Source organism: Sinocyclocheilus anshuiensis, unplaced genomic scaffold (genome assembly GCF_001515605.1).
Source record: "Sinocyclocheilus anshuiensis isolate Anshui unplaced genomic scaffold, SAMN03320099.WGS_v1.1 scaffold958, whole genome shotgun sequence".
NCBI lineage: Eukaryota > Metazoa > Chordata > Actinopteri > Cypriniformes > Cyprinidae > Sinocyclocheilus > Sinocyclocheilus anshuiensis.
In genome coordinates, this window is record NW_015539929.1 from 181541 (window position 1) to 206913 (window position 25373).

At 36.1% G+C, this 25373-nt stretch overlaps 2 protein-coding genes across 6 annotated transcripts in view; one reads left to right on the top strand and one right to left on the bottom strand.

Moving 5' to 3' along the window:
* The first annotated feature begins 313 nt into the window (after positions 1-313).
* On the top strand, positions 314-12124 carry slc25a12 (solute carrier family 25 member 12). Its single transcript, XM_016483853.1, has 18 exons — positions 314-387; positions 1191-1244; positions 2481-2626; positions 3176-3291; positions 3712-3851; positions 5094-5240; positions 5325-5463; positions 5552-5645; positions 5755-5839; positions 6148-6229; positions 7182-7340; positions 7430-7482; positions 7581-7661; positions 7784-7924; positions 8055-8193; positions 8710-8868; positions 8976-9066; positions 10191-12124. The coding sequence occupies exons 1-18, from the start codon at positions 376-378 to the stop codon at positions 10396-10398; spliced, it is 2046 nt and encodes a 681-aa protein (XP_016339339.1). The 5' UTR covers positions 314-375; the 3' UTR covers positions 10399-12124.
* A 538-nt stretch (positions 12125-12662) lies between these two features.
* LOC107686754 (cytoplasmic dynein 1 intermediate chain 2-like) overlaps positions 12663-25373 on the bottom strand; it is a 13365-nt gene continuing 654 nt past the window's right edge. The window contains exons 2-18 of one of the 5 annotated variants that reach the window (XR_001634067.1): positions 23369-23477; positions 23155-23269; positions 21667-21808; positions 19651-19710; positions 18217-18332; positions 18055-18141; positions 17814-17976; positions 17629-17728; positions 17410-17535; positions 16639-16785; positions 16436-16549; positions 15230-15363; positions 15013-15157; positions 14124-14264; positions 13925-14050; positions 13575-13844; positions 12663-13542 (exon numbers count right to left, since the gene is read on the bottom strand). Coding sequence is in view for 4 of the 5 variants with exons in the window: in XM_016483854.1 (XP_016339340.1) it covers positions 13731-13844; positions 13925-14050; positions 14124-14264; positions 15013-15157; positions 15230-15363; positions 16436-16549; positions 16639-16785; positions 17410-17535; positions 17629-17728; positions 17814-17976; positions 18055-18141; positions 18217-18332; positions 19651-19710; positions 21667-21808; positions 23155-23269; positions 23369-23476 (1938 nt within the window). In the remaining variant the exon portion in view is untranslated. Of the gene's footprint in view, positions 13845-13924; positions 14051-14123; positions 14265-15012; positions 15158-15229; positions 15364-16435; positions 16550-16638; positions 16786-17409; positions 17536-17628; positions 17729-17813; positions 17977-18054; positions 18142-18216; positions 18333-19650; positions 19711-21666; positions 21809-23154; positions 23270-23368; positions 23478-25373 lie in introns of all 5 variants that reach the window. The other 4 variants (XM_016483855.1, XM_016483854.1, XM_016483857.1 and 1 more) reach the window with 4 other exon arrangements.

Genomic DNA, 25373 nt, shown 5'->3' on the forward strand with positions numbered 1-25373 from the left:
TTATTTGGCAGTTTCCATGCTTTAACCCAAGAGATATTACCAAATAAAGAAGACCAAAGAAATCTTGCTGCAGGTAAGGACACAGCACAAAGAGCATTCACTGTAATATTATTGCTACACTGTTGTTTTAAAACATCAACGTTTTGAAAGAGTTGTTTGGAAATTAACAAAGAAAAGAATATAGAAGTAAGAAAAAGAGGACAAATAAAACAATAAGGGGGTATGTAGCTTCAAATAAAGGGAAAAAAATATCATAATAATAATAATAATAATAATAATAATAATAAAAGAGCGCTAGACTTTGTTAGGCGCGCGCGCACCTCTATGTTCTTCCCACGCGCTCCGTCATAACGTCACGTGACGTCAGACAGCAGCATGGCGGCCAAGGTGACTCCGGCGACTCCGCATTTGACTGAAAAATTGCGATTTCATTTCTTAGCTGTCGACTTTTAAATACAGTTGCTGATTTTTAACGGCAGAAAGGCTAGTAGATGCGTAAATGGGTGGAGTAGAGACAATGATAAACGTTTTTAACGGACCGGCGCGAGCATCACTAAGCTTATCACTACACTCCCGCTGACACTGACTGAATTTAGTGTCTGAGAGGATCATAAAACCATTAAAAAAATAGTAGAATTGTGTATTAAACGGCATTAATCTGCACTATAGCGGGCTTTTGTGTTGTTAGAGATTGGGTTTGTTTATCAAATGTACTCAGGCGTGTGAGGATCCTGCTGTGTGGGCGTAACGTTAATTGTGGTTATTTGACTCTAACGTTACAGAGACTTCATGTGTGTTTGTGTAGACTAGTAATTACTGACTTGTTATTTTGTGTTTTGTTAAAACTAGGTTATTTTTGTTTTGCGTACATTATTATGTGAAAGGTTTGTGTGCCAGAAAGTCCCAATAATGTTAAATGCCGCAAAGATCGTTTGATATTTAAATGAGCATTTAGAAATAAATGTAGTTTTGAACACTAGACTAACGTTAGGTCTCGTCTCTCAGTAAAGCCTTGTGGACTCGGTGAAAAACCTTTAATAGATGCAGAAAGAGCTCTAAAACATGCAATGCATTTCGCTGTGTAGTGGTTTTGTGGCTATAATTACAGATCATAGCTCTTAAGATTCACAATTCATCTCTATAGAAATCAAGAAACCTTATTGTTATTCTGCGCTGTTGTTGTTTTGCAGGTGCAGTTAACCAAAAGGGCCGACCCTAATGAGCTAAAGGGCATCTTTCAAAAGGTAAGTTTAAACAACAGAAAAGCTTAATTTTGGTGTAATATCAGGTTATGATGTTTTTTAGTTACATCCTTTACGCTGTAGTCAATTCCAATGAGAAACCAGGTCTGCAACTTTAGAAGCCAGTGTAGATAGTGTCTTGACTTTGGCCTGTCATTAGATCTTTATTTCCTTAGTGACGATGCATTTTTAATTGTCACTGTATTGTCGTCTCCTTTTTCCCCAAAGCAACTCAAAGAGAAACTCACATGCTTTGGAAAGTCTAGTGTGTTTGTGGGAAAACAGTTTATTGTGTGTATTCTTCATTTTCAAGCATGAATAGGGAAAATCTAATCTCCCTCCCTCATTAAATGTCAGCCAGGGCTTTTATATTGGTGTAGTGATTTGTGATTTCCACCGGTGAGATGTTGTGCGTCTGTCAGCTGAGAGTAGTTGTTTCTTTGGCTGTGTTGGTTCGCTCTGGTGTCTGGTAACTTGGCGACTTGCGTGCGATGTGGCTCTATTAATAGGATTCAAGCGTGTGAGATGGATGTTTGGAGGAAGACCTGAATGTCAGGGCAGTAGTTGGATGAGTGAAGAATGTCTCGATAAGGTCAGAGGACATCTCGCTTTAGTTTTTTGTGTCCTGTTTAGCTGCTGCTGTTCAAAACTGGGAAAATACACAACTCACGTGGCACATGAATATTGATTGTCACCTTTGCCCATTTGTCCAACTAGGCAGAGGTTGGTACTTGGTAAATAAATACAGTTTCAGCTTGCATATTGCCAACACCGTTGTTTGGAAGAAAGCCGGTGTTGTTTTACACAACCGACTACTTTTTATTTTCTTAAATGTCTGCATGCTTAATGACATTGATGTTCAGGTTCTTCTTTATTCTTTATGCAAATAAATCATACTAAGTGCCCTACAAATGAGGATAATACAAATGAAGAGTTCATTTGCAAAAACAGATAACTCCGTTTTTAAAAATGTTCAAAAATCATTTTTTTTATTTTTTTATCCTGCATTCCAGTTAATATCAATCAAACTGCAGTTGGGTTGTTTTGATTCAATAATAATAATAAAAATACAGCTAACTAAAACAGTAAAAACATTATAACACAATAAAAAACATGATTTAAGAAAATTAATAAAAACGGAGTTATCTGTTTTTGCAAATAAACTCTTCAAATGCACATTTAATCATGCTTTACATCCAACACAGATGCTGTAACTGTGTTTGTGTTGTTTTTCCTCAGTATGCCAGTGTGGTGGATAAGGATGGAGAGCGGTACATGACACCCAATGATTTTGTGCAGAAGTTTTTGGGCCTCCACACACAGCTCCACTACAACCCTAAAACTGTGCAGCTGCTCGCCGGTGTGGCAGATACTACAAAAGATGGGTGAGACAAACATCTTGTTTTTTGTCTCTTTTTCTGTGTTTTAATTACTGATGGTTTGATATGAAGCCTAAACCTCAGCTCAGATCTAGAAATTCACCCACTTTCATGAGATTTTGCTTTTTTTTTTTTTTTGCAGTAGCAGCCAGATACATATGGCAAAATTTCTGTATTGCACAATTGCTCACTATTACTATTATTAAATACACTATTGCTCAAACATTTGGGTCGGTAAGATTTTTTTCAAAGAAGGAGGCTGTATTTATTTGATCAGAAATACAGTAAAAACAGTAATATTGTGAAATATTGTTACAATTTAAAATAGCTAAAATAAATATTATTGAAATAAAAATATATTGTAAGATGCAATTCATTTCTGTGCAAAGCTGAATCTTCAGCATCATTACTCCAGTCTTCAGTGTCACAAGATCCTTCAGAAATCATTCTAATATGCTGATTTGCTGCTCAAGAGCAATGTGTGTGAAAGAGATTGCAGAATGACTATAGCTTTGTGTTTTCAATGTTTCTTCTATTTATTTTTTGTCCATTCAGACTGATCTCATTCCAAGAGTTTCTGGCCTTTGAGTCGGTGCTGTGTGTGCCTGATGCCCTCTTCATCGTGGCCTTCCAGCTATTTGACAAGACGGGCACTGGATGTGTGTCCTTCGGTGAGAACAGTATTGACTGTATATAAATGTTCAGCCTTATTTAAAATGAACTTCTGTATTTGTACATGCTGACATCAAACTCCATTGAAATCAGTTCAAGAGTTTAGAATTTGTATGGTGTATGGCGATTACTATGTAGGTCATTCCAGTTCATCCACCTTTTCATTTAATGCTGCCTACAGTATGTAGATGGCAAGGCAGCTCGCAGTGTTTTTGACACGTAGTGTTTTATTCCCTTTACAGAGTCAGCTGATCGTAATGTAATTATGCTAAACAAACAAACAGCTTAACCTCGAACACAGAGACATTCATTCATGCACGTTCACGTGTTCAGAGGACCTTTAAAACACTGTCAGTAATGTTGCAACGCCCGTTATGTTCTTCAGGAGTGTAAATCTGAGCCTATCCGTGTGTTTACAGAGAACGTGCGTGATATCTTCAGCCAGACCACCGTGCACCACCACATCCCCTTCAACTGGGACTGCGAGTTCATCCGCTTGCATTTCGGCAATGACAGAAAAAAAAGTCTCAGCTACCTGGAGTTCACCCAATTCCTGCAGGTACCACACCCAAACAGTTAAACACCCTCAGAGTTATGTAAATATCATATTACATTTTTCTTGTTGTTATAAAATATCTGATACCTTAAAGGGGTCATCGGATGCGACATGCACTTTTACAAGTTGTTTGAACTGAAATGTGTGTTGGCAGTGTGTGTACACAACCACCCTGTAATGATAAAGATCCACCCAGTGTTTTTTTTTTTAATCTCGTTAAATCATTTCCCCTTTCTCAAATCACGCCGTTCTCAGATGCCTGTCTGTGTGACGTCACACAGACCAAGGTCGCTCCCACGATTGTTTGATTGACAGTAGCGTTTTACCTTAGACCCGCCCTGAGTGAGCTGTCTGGATTAGCTTTGTTTTTGAAGGAAATGCGCCCCCGATCTACATAAATGCGTCTATGTTCGCGCAAATCATTCGTGATCCAGCTTCACCTACAGAAGAAGTGAGTATAAGGTTTTTTAATGAATCTTTGCAAATCGCCTTTCCTAGTAATGTGCTAGTTAGCAAGTTTCACGATGAATGCGGCTAAAGTTTACCGCCTCTCAGGGAGAAATTTTAACCAAACTATGTTACAGACTTTTCATTAAGACCCTAAAGAATCATATCAACTTGTGGAAAATGGGCATCCGATGACCCCTTTAATATAAGTTTTAAATAATAATAGTTATAATAATAATAATAATGGTGTAATTATATTGTAATATAAAATACTATTATTTTCTTCATAGTAATAATACATTTAATTTAGTGAAATTTTTCAATATAATAAACGATAATTTTTTTGTATAATATTTAGTATACTATAATTTAATAACATTATTAAATATTATTTAATATATAAAATTATACATTAATTTTTGTTTAATATAAAATATTTCATATTTTAATAATTCAGTTAAATTGAATCATATTTATATTTTAATGTAACATTAATAATTTAAATATAATAAACTCTGAATTATATTTTACTACAATAATGTATCATTGATTTAATAATACAATAAAATAATATTTTATATTTCAGTTAAAGTAATTTTATTTAGTAATGTTTCTTTTTTAATATAGTAATAATAATATTAATAATGTTGATTTAATATAATAAGGCCCCTAGAATGGTGCACTTACATTTTTTTACCAGCAGGATTTAACTGGCCCATGCTAACTTTGGCAAAATTTCTATATAAGTACATCCTTTAACAAAAATCTAATTTGTGCTGTCTGTGCTTGTTGTCATAGGAGCTGCAGCTGGAGCACGCGAGACAGGCGTTCGCGCAGAAAGACAAGGTCAAGAGCGGCGCTGTTTCTGCCCTGGACTTCAGTGACATCATGTCCACCATCAGACACCACATGCTCACACCTTTTGTGGAGGAAAACCTTGTGTCTGTAAGTGTGCAGCGCTCTTTTCCATCTGGTGAGATTTTTGTTGTGAAGTTACTGTGAAAGGTTTAAGTGTATGTGTCCTCTTAGGCAGCCGGTGGCGGCACCTCTCACATGGTGAGCTTCTCCTACTTCAATGCCTTCAACTCTCTCCTGAACAACATGGAACTGATCCGTAAAATCTACAGCACTCTGGCTGGGTCTCGCAAGGATACGCTCGTCACTAAAGGTGCGTGCCGTCTGTCATATACATTTCTGTTCATCTGCACATCAGAATAAAGTTTTTAAGTATTATCTAACATTTTCTTCATCTGTAGAGGAGTTTGTTCATGTTGCAAATAAGTTTGGTCAGATTACCCCTATGGAAATCGACATCCTGTTCCAGCTATCAGGACTGCACTCCCAAACAGGGTACTCTCCTTTTTAAAAAAAACAACAACAACAAAAAACAAGTTCATCCACACATAATGTAAGCAGCATTATCAGCTGATCATGTGTTTGTTTATGTTATGATGTGTAGACGATTAAACCTGGCTGATATCGAGAGGATAGCACCACTGGAGGAAGGAGTCCTGCCATATAATCTAGCTGAGGTGCAGAGACAGGTGAGCTTATCTGTATAAATGGTCAGATAAGACACTATTGGGTTGTATAATGTGTATATTACTGTGAGAACATTGTGATGTTATCCGTGAGCTTGCCTTAGCTAACACCACTAATTATGGCACAAAACACGCTTTCACTACTAGGGGTTTGATACCACTCTCCCTTTCTTCAGAAGATGTAAAAATCGGGTTTAAACTTAATATTCAGGCTGCTGTCATATATCTCAAATCCAGATCGGCCCAGAAGCATTGTGAATTTAGTTTGATGGCTCACATGCTTACTACTTGCTGTCTTTCTGTCATTGCAGCATTCACATGATGTTTCTCGGCCTGTGTGGCTGCAGGCAGCAGAGTCAGCGTACAGATTTACTCTGGGCTCCATCGCTGGAGGTTCGAGTTTATGAGTTCTGCTCATTTCTTATATTAAAGACCCCACAAAATGAGTAGTTTTCCATTCTGTGTTACGTATTTCATTATGGCAAAGGAAGTTAATAGCAGGATGTGTCAAGGGGACATGCTGCATGCAGATGGTATTAGGAAGGAGGGACATTGTCTTTCTATAAAGCATTTTATTTGCAAACATTTCCATATATCAGTGTACAAGATGAGTTGTTGGTATTTTTGGTCTGTTTTCCTAGAAGTGTTAAACTGTCATTTTTAAATATGCATTGCATTTCAAGTTAATTGTCATCTTTTATGAGTGACTTCAATGCTAAGAGAAACTGACCGAAAAACACTTAAGTCCAATTTCATTCTTTAAAAGAGATCAGTCAAAAGTGACAGTAAAGACATTTATAATGTCACAACAGATTTCCATTTCAAATCAAAACTGTTCTTTTGAACTTAAAAAGGTATGACAGTTTGCACAAAAATATTAAGCTGCACAACTGTTTTCAACATTGATAATAATCAGAAATGTTTCTTGAGCAGCAAACCAGCATATTAGAATGATTTCTGAAGAGTCATGTGACACTGAAGAATGGAGTAATGATGCTGAAAATTCAGCTTTAATCGCAGAAATCATTTAGATTTTAAAATATCTTACAATAGAAAACAGATATTTTAAATTGTAATGGTGTTTCAAAATATTACCGTTTTTATTGTATTTTTTTAATCATATAAATGCAGCTTTGGTGAGCATAAGGGACTTTCCAACCCCAAATTTTCGAGTGGTAGTGCATATCTGTTTTTATTTCAAAAGAACAATCATGTTTTCCATAGCCTCTTTAAGTGCACAAGATATGCTGTTTTCAATGGATAAGTGTATGTGTAATTGCACTTGAGTGAAATGTAATTTATCCTGTGTGTGTGTGTGTGTGTGTGTGTGTGTGTGTGTTTATAGCCACGGGTGCCACAGCTGTGTACCCCATAGACCTGGTCAAGACCCGAATGCAGAACCAGCGCTCCACCGGCTCTTTCGTAGGAGAGCTCATGTACAAGAACAGCTTTGACTGCGCCAAGAAAGTCCTGCGATACGAGGGCGTCTTCGGCTTTTATAGAGGTTGGATTCGTCTTATGCTATGTTTGTCTTCATGTTTCTTAACCTTGATCTCACTTTCTTTTTTTTTCACTTTGTTTTTCCCCCTACAGGTCTTGTACCCCAGCTCATCGGAGTGGCTCCAGAGAAAGCCATCAAGCTCACTGTATGTGTCATTAAACATCTGGACGTCCTGTAGAAAGCTGTTTCTGAGCAGATGACAGTAAAGCCAATTACACGAGTCCCTCTGTGTCTGTCTTCCAGGTGAATGACTTTGTGAGAGACAAATTTACCACAAAAGATGATACGATAGCTCTGGCTGCTGAGATTCTCGCTGGTGGATGTGTGAGTATAAGAGAATAATCAGAATATTAAAAAAAAAAAATTCTGACCCTAAACCTTTGAATTGTACACTGTTCAAACTGGGTTATGTTGTACTTAAATGGCTAAATTTTCTGTCTTTCCAGGCCGGTGGGTCACAGGTTATCTTCACCAATCCTCTGGAAATTGTTAAGATTCGTCTGCAGGTGGCCGGTGAGATCACTACAGGCCCCAGAGTGAGCGCACTCAACGTAGTCCGAGATCTTGGCTTTTTTGGCCTCTACAAGGTGGGGAAATCGCCAATTTTTAAAATGGTGTATCGAACAACAATTGCCATTGTAACTGCTCTTTATTCTTGAATTGCATTTCAAATACGGTAAACAATAACACACAAATGTTACTGGTTTTCCTCCACAGGGTGCGAAGGCTTGCTTCCTGCGTGATATCCCCTTCTCTGCCATCTATTTCCCCGTTTATGCCCATACGAAGGCAGGTCTGGCAGATGAGGATGGAAGGCTGGGGCCTTTGCAGCTGCTGACCGCTGGTGCCATCGCAGGTCAGAACGTGCCTCACGCTTGTACTTTGTGATGCTGACACAGTGCGGTTTCAGTTAAGGACTTGTGTGCGTCTATTTTGCACTTGTTTTAGAGTTTATCCCGTTCAAAACTCTGTGCTGTGTGATTGTTAACAATCAACAAAACAATTCAAAACACAAGATTTTTGGTGTAAAATGACTGAAGAGTACCAGAATGTTTTTACTTTTTTTTTTTTTTACTTTCATGAAATGAAATGATAAAAGCAAATTACTGATCTAATTATTTTCTGTATACATCTAATTTTTGCCATTGTAAATTTTAATCAAAATGTCTGAACTTGATCTTCTGAGAAAAAGACAACTTTATTTAGTTATTTAGTTTTTAGTTATTATTTAGTCTTCTTAAAACCCATCTTGAATGCAAGCTTGCATTCATCTGAAAATCATAATTTCCCTTAAAATAACATATATGAATGAATCATGCATGATAAGACTAGATCATGTATTAATAGATGTCTGGATGATTTTATTTTACAGGTGTCCCGGCTGCTTCGCTTGTCACCCCTGCTGATGTCATCAAAACACGACTGCAGGTGGCTGCTCGTGCCGGTCAGACGACTTACTCTGGAGTGATCGACTGCTTCAGGAAGATCTTAAAGGAGGAAGGATTCCGAGCTCTGTGGAAGGGAGCTGGAGGTACACACAAACACACACACACACACACACACACACACACACACACAGGTATCATTTCAGTCACATCCATACTCACTCCCAGTCCTTTCTCTCTGTGTTCTCTGTAGCTCGTGTGTTCCGTTCATCTCCTCAATTCGGTGTGACCCTGGTGACCTACGAGCTCCTGCAGCGATGGTTCTACATTGACTTCGGAGGACAGTAAGTATTGATCATGTTGAGCACACTTTTTACTGCATGAAATGTTAAGAAACGTGCCTCACCAGAGGATTCACACAGCATGAGGACATGCCTTTAAAATATAGATCTGATGGATGAGCTACATCCAGAACTACCATAGTGGTAGTTCTAAAACAGCTGATGTACACGTTTTTGCACATCACTTGAATTCTGTTTTAATTTGCCAGCAATCCAGCTACAAACAATTGAAATGGCTAAAAAGTTAGATTCTTATATTGATAATATACACTACTGTGCAAAGTTTTGGGGTCAGTGAGAGTTTTCTTTTTGAAAGAAATGAATACTTTTATTCAGCAAGGATGCATAAAATTGGTCAAAAATGAAATGAAAAACATTTGTTAGAAAAGATTTCAATTTCAAATAAATGATGTTCTTTTAAACGTTCTGTTCATCTAAGCATACTGAAAAAGCTGAATTAGCAGCACAGCTGTTTTCAGCGTCGATAATAATAAGAAATGTTTCTTCAGAAGTAAATCAGCATATTAGAATGATTTCTGAAGAATCATGTGACACTGAAGACTGGAGTAATGATGCTGAAAATTCAGCTTTGATCACAGGAATAAATGACACTATAATATTTTACAATAGAAAACAGTTCTTTTAATTTGGAATAATATTACTATTTTTACTTTAGGCCTATTTTTGATCAAATAAATGCAGCCTTGTCTTATATGAGAGACTTCTTACAAAAACATTTAAAAATGTACAGATTTTTTTTAATGTTTTTTAAAAAATGTTATGAAGGGACTCTATTACTTGGTTTACCGTTAATGTTTTTTTTTTTCTTTTTCTTGCACATAAAATATCTGAAGTAGGTCCTGAGAAATCACCAGTCTCTTTGAGAGAGCAATGCTGTGTAAACAGTGTAAATGTGTCAGGGAGCAAAAAACTAGCCACTCTGCCAGTGAATCACTTTGTGCTCGCTCAGGTTGACTTACATGACTTCAGAGTGCAGGGTGTTGGAGAAAGGGTGTTGTAAAGTACTTAATTCAGTGGAAATTAGAAAACAACTGAGAAATATGGCATGTCGAGTCACTTTGGATAAGCATTTGCTGTAAGAAAAAATCTCTTCTCTTCCCTTCTAGTCGCCCTGCTGGTTCTGAACCAACGCCCAAATCCCGGATCTCTGAGCTTCCTCCTGTCAGTCCTGAGCACGTCGGCGGTTACCGTCTGGCAGCCGCCACCTTCGCCGGCGTGGAGAACAAGTTCGGACTGCACCTGCCCAAGTTCAAATCCTCCGGGGTCACGGCCATTCACTCCGAAACGCCCAAGGAACAAGCCGACGCTTTGTAAAGTAACACCCCGCCCACCACGGCCTTGTCCTCCAATGGCTGCATGCCTCCCTCCCGCCCGCAGTACATTTGCCTACATTTTTTTCTTTCATTTTCATTTCATTCAGTTGAGTTTTTAGGTGGGGGACATGGGAAATTATACTCGTTTTCAGAGTCTTGTTGCTTTAACCCATATTAGTGCCTCAGTTTTGACGAAGAACACTGGTTAAAGCTCATAGTTAGTGTTTTCTGAAGCACAGGGTAGACGTTTGCCACACTGATCGAGACCTAAAGCGACACGTGCAGTGAAAAATCTAACAAGGGCCCTAGAGAAGTTCATCAGCCACCGAAACGAAAGCTAGAGCTTTTCATGAAACACTCCTGAAAGAGAAACCATGACATGTACTGTCAGTTTTGTGTTCCTCTGCTCCCCAAGATGCACATTCGCTGCTTTTGAGTTTTCTTCTCATGATTATGATGTATTGATGTGACCGAAGCATGCTGTAGCGCTCTTCATTTGCTCAGTAGGCTTTGCGTAGCTTGCAGATGTACTGTATATACATGTACATCTCATGCACAGAGACGTGTTTCTCTCTCTCTCTCTTCGTCACACTGACTGATGTACAAAGGTTTCAAAACTTGATCGATTGATCAGAGAAATCATGGTTGACTCGAAATGTAGAAAATAATTTAAATGCATTTCATTCTTGTATTTTATGGAAATAAATCAATGCGGTTACATTTTATTTCTAGTTTGTGAAGGTTTTATTGAGTTTATTACTGCAAGTTACAAAAGAGGTCAGTGATAAAGTGAACTAGTGAAGCCGTTGGAGGATCAAACACATGCAAGATCAACACGCTTGTCCTGGTCATGTAAATCAGGGATCCCACACATCTGACCAAAAAAAATAAAATATGCATGCTCAAAGCACAGCTTCTAGCTGAGGAAATATATTGCATAGGGTTAGGCTTGTTGATTTTTTATTTTTTATTTTTTTGACTTTGCTCATTGTGCTTTTGAAAGTCCAATCATATTCCCATCCAAATTAGGGAATTTTAACCAAATATGAATAAATGTGCATCTAAAATGCCTAAAATATTTAAAAATACTTTTAGGAATTCTTAATATTGTCATGTGTAGTTATGAATGTTGTTTTATATTCATTATGAATAAATTAACCCATTAACTGTGTATGGGTATATATAGATTTTAAAATTCTCTGATCTGATCTGTGTTTTCATGATTGTGGGACCCTGATGAATCCGTTCAGATGTTCAGAAACTTCCTTCATTTCAGAAAAACAATATTTAAAAGAAACCGACAAGCTTTGGTTCAGAATGTTTGTCTATATTAAGGCAGGTTTGACTTTATGGACTGATTAAGTTTTTTTTTTTTATCAAGTACATTTTCATTTTAGTTGTTCTGAACCATTTAAAGCCGCAATATTTTAACTCTTTTTCCCACCAAACACAGAATTTTCCGGGTTTCCACTGTTGTACGCTAGGGGGCGCTATTCTACATATCCTGAATGAGGCTAGAAAGTGCGATCAAAAACACAGACCAAGAAGACGCAGAAATGAGCGATCTCATATGTATGCATATGAAAAATAATGCGATCATCAACACTAACCGCATATAAATGAAAACTGCCTAATTCTACAGAGTGAAATGTCAATCCAGAAACTGGTAGAGGCCTGTGCAAGCTTTGGGAGTACTGATGGAAGCAATCTACTGCATCTTTGCTTTGATAATATTACTGAATATGATACAGATATTACTAGTATTTGATAAAAATGCGATTTTCTCAGCTTGTTGCTTTTTTATGAAACCTACCAACATCCAAGTGTTGATTAAAAAAAGCAATGCTTGAAGCTAGAATAAAACTGATTTTTTTTGTTTGAAAATCGAGGGTCTGATCTTTATTTTGATGTATTGCGTGTTCAGATATTCATACAACAAAATCTTCTGGGGGACATGAAATTTTAGTGAAAATCAGCTAAATCGCTGGCGGTGGCTGGCAACTTTTTTCAAAACGCCGGGGAAAGAGTTAAACTCCAGGCTAAATTCACATAACATCCATTAAAAACATTACTAGATGCTAATATTTGTTAGAATTTTACACTAAAATTTATATGAATGTAAAAGGGAAGCTGTTTTAGGTCTTGAGATTTTGTAACTAAATAATGCTGCTTACACAATGTCAAGAAAAAACAATAAATTACATAAATACTACTAAAACCCACAGATAATGAGTAAACTGAAATATTTTAAAAACTCTGTAAAAGCAGTCGCATTATTGTCTGGGAGGTCACTAAATTCAAATTACAAATAAAATATGTAAAATTACAGATTAAAATGGTAAAAATACATAACGGTTAACCGTTAAAGGAAAAATGTATTAGTCAAATAAATGGCAAAATAATAACACTGTCTACTAGTGTCTACTAGTTTAAATATGTGCCAAAGGAAAGTTTTAAGTTTGAAATACGAGATAGTCACCACTAATAAGCTATTACTAAATATAATGTAGAAACTTTAATTTTCTGTAAAGCTGCTTTACAACGATTTGCATCGTGAAAAGCACTATACAAATAAACTTGAATTGAATAGAAATGCTAATTAAAGGACCATGGCTTTTCTCCAAGTCCTTTTGAAATGACAAATCATGGGACATTTTTAAAACAGTGAAGGCAAAAAAAAAAGAATTTTCAGTCATAAGCGCTGGAATAAACAAGCACCAAGAGGGTAATCCTTTGTGTGATGGAAGATTGTGGATACGTGTGTGTGTGTGTGTGTTTGTTATAAAATTAGCTTTAAGGCATTCAGAAGTAAGAACGGAGTTACATGTTGAAAAGTGTGCTGATTTGGTTATTACAAGTGTTCAGTCTTTATGAGCTAAAAACAAAATGCATTTGTTAAAAAGTTATAAATAATCCAATAATGCGACCGTTTATCCGGGAGGGAATGTTAAAATTATCCCACCTCTTTAAAAGCACATTTCTCCTGTTACTGTAGTTGGTTATGTCAGTGTCTGAAGTTGCTGTACAATAGTTTGCATATTGGAAGTGTTAGTGTTGCTGTATGGCAAACAATCCTCCTTTTCCTCCAAATCAGCCTCTAATCCTACAAATAGATAAAAACATTAGAATTCCCGCCTGATATATTCTACTTTCACCATCCAATCCCACTACGATTACTACTCCAAAATGTTTCGCAACACTAAGTGCTTCAATTATTAATAGCAAAGTCTTGCTTTCTGAAATAATCCATTTGTCTCTAGAATTAAAAAAGAGAGGGTGGAGATATGCAAATGCAGGGGAAACGTCATTGGTCAGCAGGGGTTGCTATGGTGATCATGCAGCCAATCGCTGAGCGGCCAGTTCCTCCACGTCCTCGCGGTTCTCGTTGATCTCGGTGAGCGTGAGCACAAAGCGCGTCCATTCGTCCTGCCGCGGCACTGAGATTTGCTGTAGAGAAAACAAGACGTGTTTTAATGACAGACCACAGTTGCAGAAGTTCATTTAACTGTATTTAATTGCATCCTCACCTCTCCGACGTCATAAATGTGCACCTGGCCCTCAGAGTCGCCGACGGCCACCTCTCGTCCCGAATGAGCCCAGCGCACGCGGTTCAGCGCAGGGCTTCCCTCCACCGTCACACTCGCTGTGGGAACCTGAAGCAGCAGATTGTCAGTCATTCAAGATTTGTGGATTTGTTCAGATTATATTTCTAGGAGATTTTAGTACCTCAGTTTCGTTGCTGAGGTTCCACAGGTCCAAATGTCCGACTCCGTCCACGCAGGCAAACAGAGCGGGGTGTGTGGGAGACCACATGACGTCATACACGTAGTCTGAATTATCCTCGAAAGAGTACAAGGGCTTATTGTTCTGTCAGGAGAGACACAGACAGACCAGCGTTGTTAATTGTTGACTAAACCTATTAAATATTGCTTTCATTCATTGAAATGCAGCAGATATTACGTACACATAAAAAACTTAAGTTAAAGTTAAGGTTTTAAGTTGAAGGTTCCAAAATTGCTCAAATTAAAACTGAAATAAAAATAAAGCTTATTGTTCTGTCAGGAGAGATACAAACAGACCAGTGTTGTTATTTTTAAATAAAACTAAGAAAAAGTTTTCAGTAATTGAAATAAAGAAAAATAATAATAATTTAAACATAAATATTTGATGAAAATGTTAAAAAAAATTAATTGAAAATTAGAAACAAATAAAACAAGTTCAAGTACTAACCTTACTAAAACTTCTTAAACTTATTCAAATTATTAAACTTATTCAAATTTAATTTCAGTAAAACTTAAATAAAATGTAAATATTCAATAACTTAACAATAAAGTAAAATAAAATACAAACATTAGATTTAAAACTTAAAAAAAAACATATAAAAAAAGAAAAGAAATGAAAATTAGAATCTAAAATAAAATGTTTAAGTACTCAAATTACTAAAACTGAAATAAAAATAAACCTAAACAGAAAAAAAAATTAACAACTAAATTGAAAATATAAAAATACAAATGAATTCAAAATATTAATAGTATTAATATTAATACTATCATAGTATTTAAATAATATTAATACTATAATAGTATATAAATAATGTTTGTAGTGTGTTTGGCACCTTGGTACTCCAGAGTTTGACGGTCCAGTCAAAAGAGGAAGTGACAAACAGGTGAGAGAAGTCGACCGGTCCTGCCGCTGTGTGGCAGTCGAGGCCTGTGATTGGTCCATGATGACCCTCAAACATCTCACTGATGCCCGCTTTACTACAACAAACACACACACACACACACAATGCAATGAAACGGACACAAACAGCTTGATGCTCACACACTCACCTGCCGTGTCTGCAGGCGGTGTAGACGGACCCGTCCTCACTGCCCACCACAAAGTTATTGACGTCACCCAGAGGAAATGACATGGAGGTGACGGCCACTGACTTGGACTGTTTGAACACGAGCTCCAGACTGTCCTACAAACACACACACACTCAGATGCGTGAGTCTGACTGGATGAATGAGAGACAATGGCTCCGTTTCAAATTCGAGTGACTTTTTTTTGTTGACATTTTTAGGAATCATAGAAGAATTTTTATAATAATGTATTTGGCAGATACTTTTATCCAAATTGACTTTATGCATTGCCTAGGAAAAGTTTGGGTCGTTAAGATTTTTAAAATGTTTTTGAAAGGTCTATTTTGCTCACCGAGGCTGCATTCATTTGATTCAAAATTCTGTAAAAACAGTATTATGAAATATTATTACAATTTAAAATAACTCTTTTCTATATGAATATATTTTTAAAATGTAATTTATTCCTGTGATGCGCAGCTGAATTTTCAGCATCATCACTCCAGTCTTCAGTGTCACATGATCCTTCAGAAATCATCCTAATAGTCTGATTTGCTGCATAAGAAACATTTCTGATTATTATCAGTGTTGAAAAAAGTTGTGCTGCTTCATACTTTTGTGGAAACCATGAACCTTCTTTGTATAGAAAATACAAAAGAACAGCACTATTGTGCAACAGAAATAGTTTGACATTATAAATATATTTACTGTCACTTTGATTAATTTAATGTGACTTACTGATAACTTACTGAACACAAACTTTTGAACAGTAGTGCATCTAGAGGCCTTGTATGTGTTACCTAATTAAATTAAGTAACTAACAATGAATAATTTATAAATAAATGAATTAAAAATAAGTTAATTAATTCATTAATTATAAATCAATGAATAACTAAATCAATTAAAATAAATATTTAAAACAACAATGAAATAATAAGTAGTTACATTTAAAAAAAGATATATTAAATTAAAACAACAAATAATTAAACAAATAACATACAGTAAACAAAGATTTTAAAACAAATCCATCTGCTGAGAGGAGATAATAGCAACAGTATAGTTTCTGAATGCATGTTCAAAAACATTATTTTTAAAATTCTGCTTAAATTGCCTTTAATATAGTTAGACAGCTTTTAGCTAGCTGTGCTGGGGGTGAGGAAGGGAAATGTACTTCACATGGTTGTGTGTTTGTACCTGTGGTGTGGACAGCATGTCCAGACTCCAGGAGCACATCTTGCCGTCAGTGGAGATGCTGATGAGATTGTGAGCGTTCTGCGTCCCCACCACATTCACACAGTACACCGGGTGCTGCAGACACACAGACACAGATGATTGAGAACAGTGCAGATGAAGATGATGAAGATGATGCTGATGAGTCGGTGTGTGTCTGCGTGTACCGTGTGAGCCGAGGCGGAGAGCGGCGTCCTCTGCACAGGGGTGCGTTTGTTACTGCGGTTGTCCCACAGGACGATCTGCCCCGAGTACGTGCCTCCTACCACCATATTAGGATGAAACTGTGCAAACGCTGCTGACATCACTGCAGACTGAACAAACACACATAAGACCCTCTTCATAATGATGTATTATTACATCACATAAAAATATATGAGAAATACAAATATTGTATTTTATCAAATAAACTGACTAAATGACTAACATTAAAACTATTAAAACATTTAGTTTGGTATGAACTTCATGCATTTATTTGAATTAATTTGAATTAGTCATCCATCCATTCTTTAAACCACTTATCTTATTTAATTGATTGATTGATTTTAATAACTTTAAAATGTTTGTTAGTTTGCTTGTTTATTCATGCATTTATTTGAACTAACTTTTATGAGTCATCCATCCATTCTCCAAACCACTTGTGATCTTTATTTATTTATTTATTTATTTTAATACCTTTAATTAATAAGTTTGTTTGTTTATGCATTTATTTTAATTAGTCATCTATCCATTCTTCAAAACACTTGTGATCTTTATTTATTTATTATTATTTTATTATTTTAACTTATTTCTATTAAGAAAAAAGTAATTTTCGTAACATAAATATGACGTAAATAAGTTGTGATCTTGAGGACGAGATCAGAATAATACCAAGACAAAAATATAATTTACATTATTTAATGCATATCCTTCACAGAGATATGCATAAAGATCATCACCTGGCAGTGGAAGACATATTCCGGTGTGGTTTTCTTATATTTCATGTTCCAGACGAGAGTCACACCGTCGGGCTCATGTGGAGCGTCTTCATTACTGCTGTAGGACGCCACCAGCAGCTCAGGGTACTGACGGGAATGACAGAAAACAGGACAACAGAGGCAAACTTCACTGAAATGGTCTTAAAAGCAGCGTTAAACACTTCCAGCGTGATCACGTACCTGCGGTGACCAGTCGAGACAGGTGACGACCCTGTGTTTGGACCAGCGCTCGTCTGCAAACTGTCTGTTCAGGGAGAGTTTGGCTCCAGCCTGAGACTCTCTGACACAAACACAATAAAACAATCACAAACCACACATCGCACACCAGAGACAAACCACATCTGCTAACAGATAAACACACTCACCCCTCTTTATCCTGAAGGTCTCGTCCGCTGTAGTCGAAAAACACGTCCACCTGCTCAGAGAGAGCGCGCTCCACGATACGAGAGCTGTGGTCAAAGAAAGTCACAAACTCCTCCGAGTGAAGAATCTGCTGTTTCTCTTCCTCCGTCAGCTCATGAGGGGGCGCTACGCACAGAAACACTTCCCTTCATCAGCTGAAATGCTCAGCTATATTTCATGTTTAACTATGTTTACGAGCACTACCTTCCTCTTCCTCTTTCTGAGAGTCTTTCTCATCTTGATTCTCCAGAGCAGGCTGCGTCACTGCCAAATCTTCCTCCTCCTCCTCATCTACACACAGCAGTGAAGGACTTTAGTTTCATATGCACACTGATGTATTAAAGAAATGCAATGCGTGTGATTTACCATCTTTGTGATGAGTCTGTGTGGGCGTCTGAGTCTCTTTTGTGTACGACACCAGCTCTCTGGGCGGGAAGTCCACCTGCGTGACCTTTGACATGCCCAGTTTCAACGGGCCACGTCTGCAGAAAATACAGTCATATGTTTAGACCGAAAAAGAGTGTGGGATACTGTAATGATAAATAATTAAATCTAAAATAAATCAATAAAAATGGTAAGTAATTAAATGATAAACAATAAATAAATTAAATTAAATTAAAACTAAATAAAAATATTAAGTAATTAAATGATAAACAATAAATAATGAAATAAAAAAATACAATTTAAAAAAATGGAAAATAATAAAAACAATAGATAATTTAATTAATTAATTAATTAAAATAAATGATAAAAAATAAATTAATTACAAAAATGAAAAATAGTAAAAACAATAACTAAATAAAACATTTAAAATAATTAATAAAACATACATAAATTACAAATAAATAAATAAAAAGTACATCAATTAATTAACATTAATTCATTATTTAATTAAAATTAATTTGTTAAAATAAAAAATAATAAATAATTAAATTTAATATAATAAGTAACTACATTTAAAACAAATAAATACATTTTTAAAAAGCACACAGGAAAACCAGAAATTCATCAAATTTTATCTGCTGAGGGGTGATATTATGTCCAGAAATTCATTATGTGAATAACAGGTTTATGGGAGGCTTGAACCTGCGCAAGGATGTCAAAACAAAAGGTTTAGGGAGTCTTATGAAGTAAATCCTAAACTAAATACAGTTTAATTCTATCCCCCAGTTTCACAGACAAGGCTTAAGCCTAGTCCCAGACTAAAATGTAAGTCTGAGCTGTTTCAACTGAAAGAAACTTACACTGACTGATCTTAAAATATATCAGTGCCTTTGTTTTGTCTCAAGATGCACATCAGTAATGTTTTTTTTTTTTCTAAAAATTACTTAAATGTCCTAATTGAACTATGACCCAATCCTGGCTTAGTCTAAGCCCTGTCTGTGAAACCAGGCCTATAGGTTACATAAGGAACATTTCATGTTGGTCAGAAAAGGTAAATATAGCAACAGTAGGACGTTTCAATTCTTTCCAACAGGAAATAAGATTGTACAGTACATTGACAAATCATGGGTCACTCTACCTGGACTCTCGGTTTAATGACAAGTGGTGGGAGTGTGATGGAAACATGTTTGAAAAACGTATCTTTAATATAGTTAGAGAGCATTTAGCTAGCTATGCTAGGGGTGTCGAAGGGAAATATAATTCACATCGTATTCACACGATGCACTTTGGTTTGGTTCATCACGACTATCCAAGAAAAAAAAGACAGCAAGATTGAGGGGACAAATGTGAGACAGAAGGATAAATGAAGGAGAGAATGCAGGAGAAGCGCAGCAGGAGTGATGGTTAAAGCAGTACCCGAGCTGAGAGTCTGAATGGAGCAGTAGAGTAGAGGGGTCAGAGTCCCAATGAAGAGTCCTGTTAGAGACACACACACACAAAGAGGCAGACACGCATGCAGAGCAGTTATAAGAGTCGCTGTTATACACTAATATACATGTGCATGCACACACACGCTTCAGATGAGCTTCACATACTACACAATACGAAACAGAGAAACTCACATTTCCAGTTTAGTAGTGCACTTAACATTTTTATAATGTGTGATGGATGAAATGTGTGCAGGTGATACAGCACATTAGAAAGCATTAAGAAGACCTTAAATCATAACATTATGATAGACCTTAAAAGATTTTTTTAGTCATTCAAACTGTGGAAAATGTATGTGAATACTTTCTAAATGTACTGTATGTGTCATTGATATTTTGATGTTTTTTTAAATTAAACTCACTAAAACTGAAAACATCCGTTTAATTGTTGTCTCTCATTTTTTTAGTCAAATCAAAATGGTGAGAACAGTGCCAACCTGTAGCGACAAGAAATGACAGATGAAGAAAAACTCAAAACATTTAATAAAAATGACAGAAAATGGGACAAATTATAAGAATGGAGAAAAAAGATGTTAAAGCACAATTGATGAAATAATTTTTACAGCGAAACATGAAGGAATGTGAAATACAGAGCGTGAAGCAAAGTTTAGTTGTTTATGCTTGCTTGCTTGCCAGGCAACATGTTAAAATAATGATCTATGTTTTACATTGTGAAGCCGTTTTTATCATTTATGTCATGAATAATGAAGAAAAAATAGGATGCAGAATCTTTCATTTGTAAAGTATTTAATTCACTTAATTATCCAAAAACAGGCATTATCACATGGTATTTTAAAGTATAAACCATATTTTAATTAAATTTCAAGCAAAATGAACTTTTGCTTGAATGTTTTTGAAAGAAGTCTCTTCTAATCACCAAACCTGCATTCAAAATGAAACAATTATCACATGGTATTTTAAAGTATAAACCATATTTTAATTAAATTTCAAGCAAAATGAACTTTTGCTTGAATGTTTTTGAAAGAAGTCTCTTCTAATCACCAAACCTGCATTTATTTGATCAAGAATACAGTAGGAATTGTAATATTGTGAAAAATGACTATAATTTAAAATAACTGTTTTGTATGTGAATATATTGTCAAATGTAATTTATTTCTGTGATGCAAAGCTGAATTTTCAGCATCATTACTCATCAGTGTCACATGATCCTTCAGAAATCATTCTAATATGTGACCCTGGACCACAAAACCTCTGAAAAGTCTTAAGTGTCAATTTTTCAAAATTGAGATTTATACATCATCTGAAAGCTTCCATTGATGTATGGTTTGTTAGGATAGGACAATATTTGGTCGAGATACAACTATTTGAAAATCTGGAATCTGAGGGTGCAAAAAAATTTTAATATTGAGAAAATCGCCTTTAAAGTTGTCCAAATTAAGTTCTTAGCAATGCACATTACTAATCAAAAATTAAGTTTTGATATATTTACAGTAGGACATTTACAAAATATCTTCATGGAACATGATCTTTACTTAATATCCTAATGATTTTTGGCATAAAAGAAAAATCTATAATTTTGACCCATATAATGTATTTTTGGCTATTGCTACAAATATACCCCAGCGACTTAAGACTGGTTTTGTGCTCCAGGGTCACATATGCTGATTTGCGGCTCAAGAAACATTTCTGATTATTATTAGTTGAAAACAGGTGTGCAGTGTCATATTTCTGTGGTATGATGCATTTTCAGGATTCTTTGATAAATAGGAAGTTCAAAAGAAGTGTTTATTTGAATGGAATGTCTTTTTAAAAACACTTTTGATCAGTTTAATGCATCTTTGTTGAAGAAAAGTAGTCTTTTTTTTTTTTTATCTTACTGACCCCAAATTTTTTTAATGGTACTGTATATACAGTTAGGCTGATATAAAAGTACTCATACTGTGATATGAGATCTCTGATGTCAGTGCACACATGTGCGTCTCACCTCGGCCCCGTGCCGCCGTCTCCTGAGTCCTGGCTGCCCGTTTCGCTGGGTGTGCCCACTGATTTGGCAGAGGGGGACATGGGAGGGGGGACTAAATAGTGAAACAGACACGTATCCTCTGTTACCACACGCAGAGGTTGCACTACATACACACACACATCCACATGCGCAAGCAAAGCCAAGGGGGTGTTTGAAAAAAATAAAAGAGCAAAAAAACATGAAAATAAAAACGATAAATATAAAAAGTAGGTAAGCAGCATCAAGCGAGAGCAGGGTGATGTAACAATCACGATGAAGCAGCAAAACCAAAGGATTGAGCCAAAAAAAAAGAGAAGACAAAAAGGACAGTGGTTAATATTCATGCAGGATCCACATGCGTTAAAAAGACATCAGTGCTCATTCCAAATCAAACCAAATTATTTCATGAAGAAAGAAGAAATAATGAAGAAATGGATAACAGTACTAAACAAATTAGCTTTATTTGAAGGTTTTGGGTTTCTGTCAGCTGGTCAGGCTAGGTGAGCAGCTAACCATCCAGCTAAACCAGCTTAAAACAGATCATATCATATATGTGTTTAAGAAATTATAACAGGTATCCAGTGTTCTCCTTATTGATCTCATTACGACTGATTTAGGTTTTTTGTTGTTGTTGTTGTTTTTCAGGCATGATTAAAGGGATAGTTCACCCAAAACTAAAAATAGCATCATCATTTACTGAATGTTGGTAACCAAACACTTGACGGTAGCCATTGACTTCCATATTATGGGAAAAAATACAATGGAAGTCAATGGCTACGTTTTACGAAGTCAATTACGTTTTGAATATGGATATTTTTCTTACAAAAACGCATCGATTCGCTACAGAAGGCCTTTGTTCACCCCCTGGAGCCATGTGAGACGCTTTTTTTATGGCTGGGCGATTTTTATTTAAGTTATTTTGGACAGAAGCAATGCAACACCCGCTGAGTGGCATTAAACAGCTTGGAAGATCAAAGACAATTTTTAATATAACTCCGACTGGATTCGACTGAAAGAAGAAAGTCATATACACCTAGGATGCCTCAGGGGTGAGTAAAACGCAGCCTAATTTTCATTTTTGGGTGAACTAACCTATGTTAATCTGTCTGATGAACAGAAAAATGTTGAAGAAGTTCAGAACAGGTCAAGGAACTTTGCTGCCGTACCATGGGTGCAGCAGGCGCAATGATATTACGCAGCGCCTAAAAATAGTCCCAGCTAGGTAACTTCCAATAAGCCTATTTTCAGGCGCTGCGTAATATCATTGAAACTCAACTGTTTAACTCTAGGGGAGTTGGAAAATGAGCCTATTTTCAAAAATAGTGGAGTGTTCCTTTAAAGCTTTTTCTAAAGAAAAAGAGAATTCTTCTGATATGACCCCTTTTCGTCAGTAAGAAAAAAAGCATGCTTGTTGCTAACACTTATTAGTGACAAAAGCCTAATCTCCCATGCTGCTTTGTTGTTTCGTACCCATGGAGGCATCCACTATCCCCATGCTCTGCAGCAGAGCCTCTGCCTCCCTCCTCTTCCTCTCCAGATCAGAGTCATCCTGCGGAGGAGACGCTCCCTCCTTCCGTCCATCCAGCTACAGCAGCAGGAGAGAGAGAGAGAAAGAGAGAGAGAGGTTGTTTCAGAATAACAAACACAAAGACATCAAACCACTGCAGTTTAGACCCCAGCTCACCTCTTTCTTCTTGCGCTCTTCCTCTTTCTTCTTCTTCTCCTCTCTGATCTGAGCCAGTCGCTGTTTCTTTCTCTCTAACTCTGCTTTCAGCTCACTTTTGTCAGACATTCTGCAGACAGATTTAAATCAAATCAAGTCTTGTGGGTATATTTGCAAAAAAAATCTTTTGGATGCCTTTATTGTTCGTCGGTAAATCCTAAAGACTGCACAGCATATTTAGTGGTATTAACTGAGACACAATGCAATTACAAAAATGAACAGGTAACACTTTAAAACAACACATTATAAGAAATGTATTTACTTGCTGCTGCTTATATTTCTGTGTTTTTGATTTAGAGTTATGATTCAATGTTACAACTATATATAAATAATTATAACCAGTGATATTTTAGTATCTATAGATTTGTTGATTTTTTTGAATTAGCTTTTATTTTTATATTTTGTTATCAATTTAATTTTTAGTAATTTTGTGTGTTTTTTGTCATTTTTATTATTTCTTTTTTTAATGGTTCTAATTTTGGTGACATATAATAACCCTGATTTTATCCGAATGTTTCATCTGTTGTTTCATATTACATGAGCAGTCTCTAGTGGTCATTCAGAGAATATCACACACATCTGATGGCGCTGAGGTCATTCTGGTCCACACCACACCCATGAGCTCAATCATTACAAACAGCACAACACTGCTTCAACAGCTTAAACTCTGCTTTAGTGTTTCAGGGTTGGGCAAAAAGTCTGAATTTAAGAACTGGCTCCTTCTGCTTCATGACACAAACCACAGGATTTTGATTTTGATTCATACAATCAATATCATTTATTTGTCTCTTTCAATGTATGCTGCTTGGATTTATTGAGTCTGTGTTGAACAATGATAATGCCTGTTCGTTATTTGAAGAGGTTTAATAAAGGTTTAAAAACAAATTCAATAAAAAAAATTTACGTCAGAGGAATTTCAGATGTCAATTTCTCAGATTTTCTTAGATTTTCAGCTTTCCTAACATAATTTTGATCCAATTTTAATTTATTCTCTCACATGTAGAGTACATTAGAATCTATTTAAAATGCTATTAATTTTGTCTAATGTTTCCAGCAATACTCTTATGTGTAAAATAACATGTTTATAGGTAATTTATTCTGAAACATGAAACATTATTACTTACAATAGTTATATTCATTTCTTTAAATCCAACTGCATTTTAATTCTACTATCATAAACTCAAATTTGAATTATAATTGTGTTCTGTGCGCATCTGTGCTACTTCAAATCAAAAACAGGAACCGAACTGGAATTGCATGAGGTTTTTAAGTTTAATTCTGAATGGCACACATCCTTGTTTTTAGTACACTTGAAAAAAAATTAAGAAATCAAAGTTATTTACAAGAAATCTTCATGATAATAAACGTAGTACATAATATAAAATAATGATGTTTACTTAAAGACAGCTCCATGACCATGTAGCCTGAGACGAGTTTGTTCAATGACACACACACACACACACACACACACACACAGATGTTTACTTAAAGACAGCTCCATGACCATGTAGCCTGAGATGAGTTTGTTCAATGACACACACACACACAGATGTTTACTTAAAGACAGCTCCATGACCATGTAGCCTGAGAAAAGTTTGTTCAATGACACACACACACACAGATGTTTACTTAAAGACAGCTCCATGACCATGTAGCCTGAGAAAAGTTTGTTCAATGACACACACACACACAGATGTTTACTTAAAGACAGCTCCATGACCATGTAGCCTGAGAAAAGTTTGTTCAATGACACACACACACACAGATGTTTACTTAAAGACAGCTCCATGACCATGTAGCCTGAGACAAGTTTGTTCAATGACACACACACACTCACTCACACACACTCTCGCACACACACACACACACACACATACACATACACTCTCTCACACACACACACACTCACTCACTCACTCACACACACACACACACACACACACACACACACACACTCACACTCACA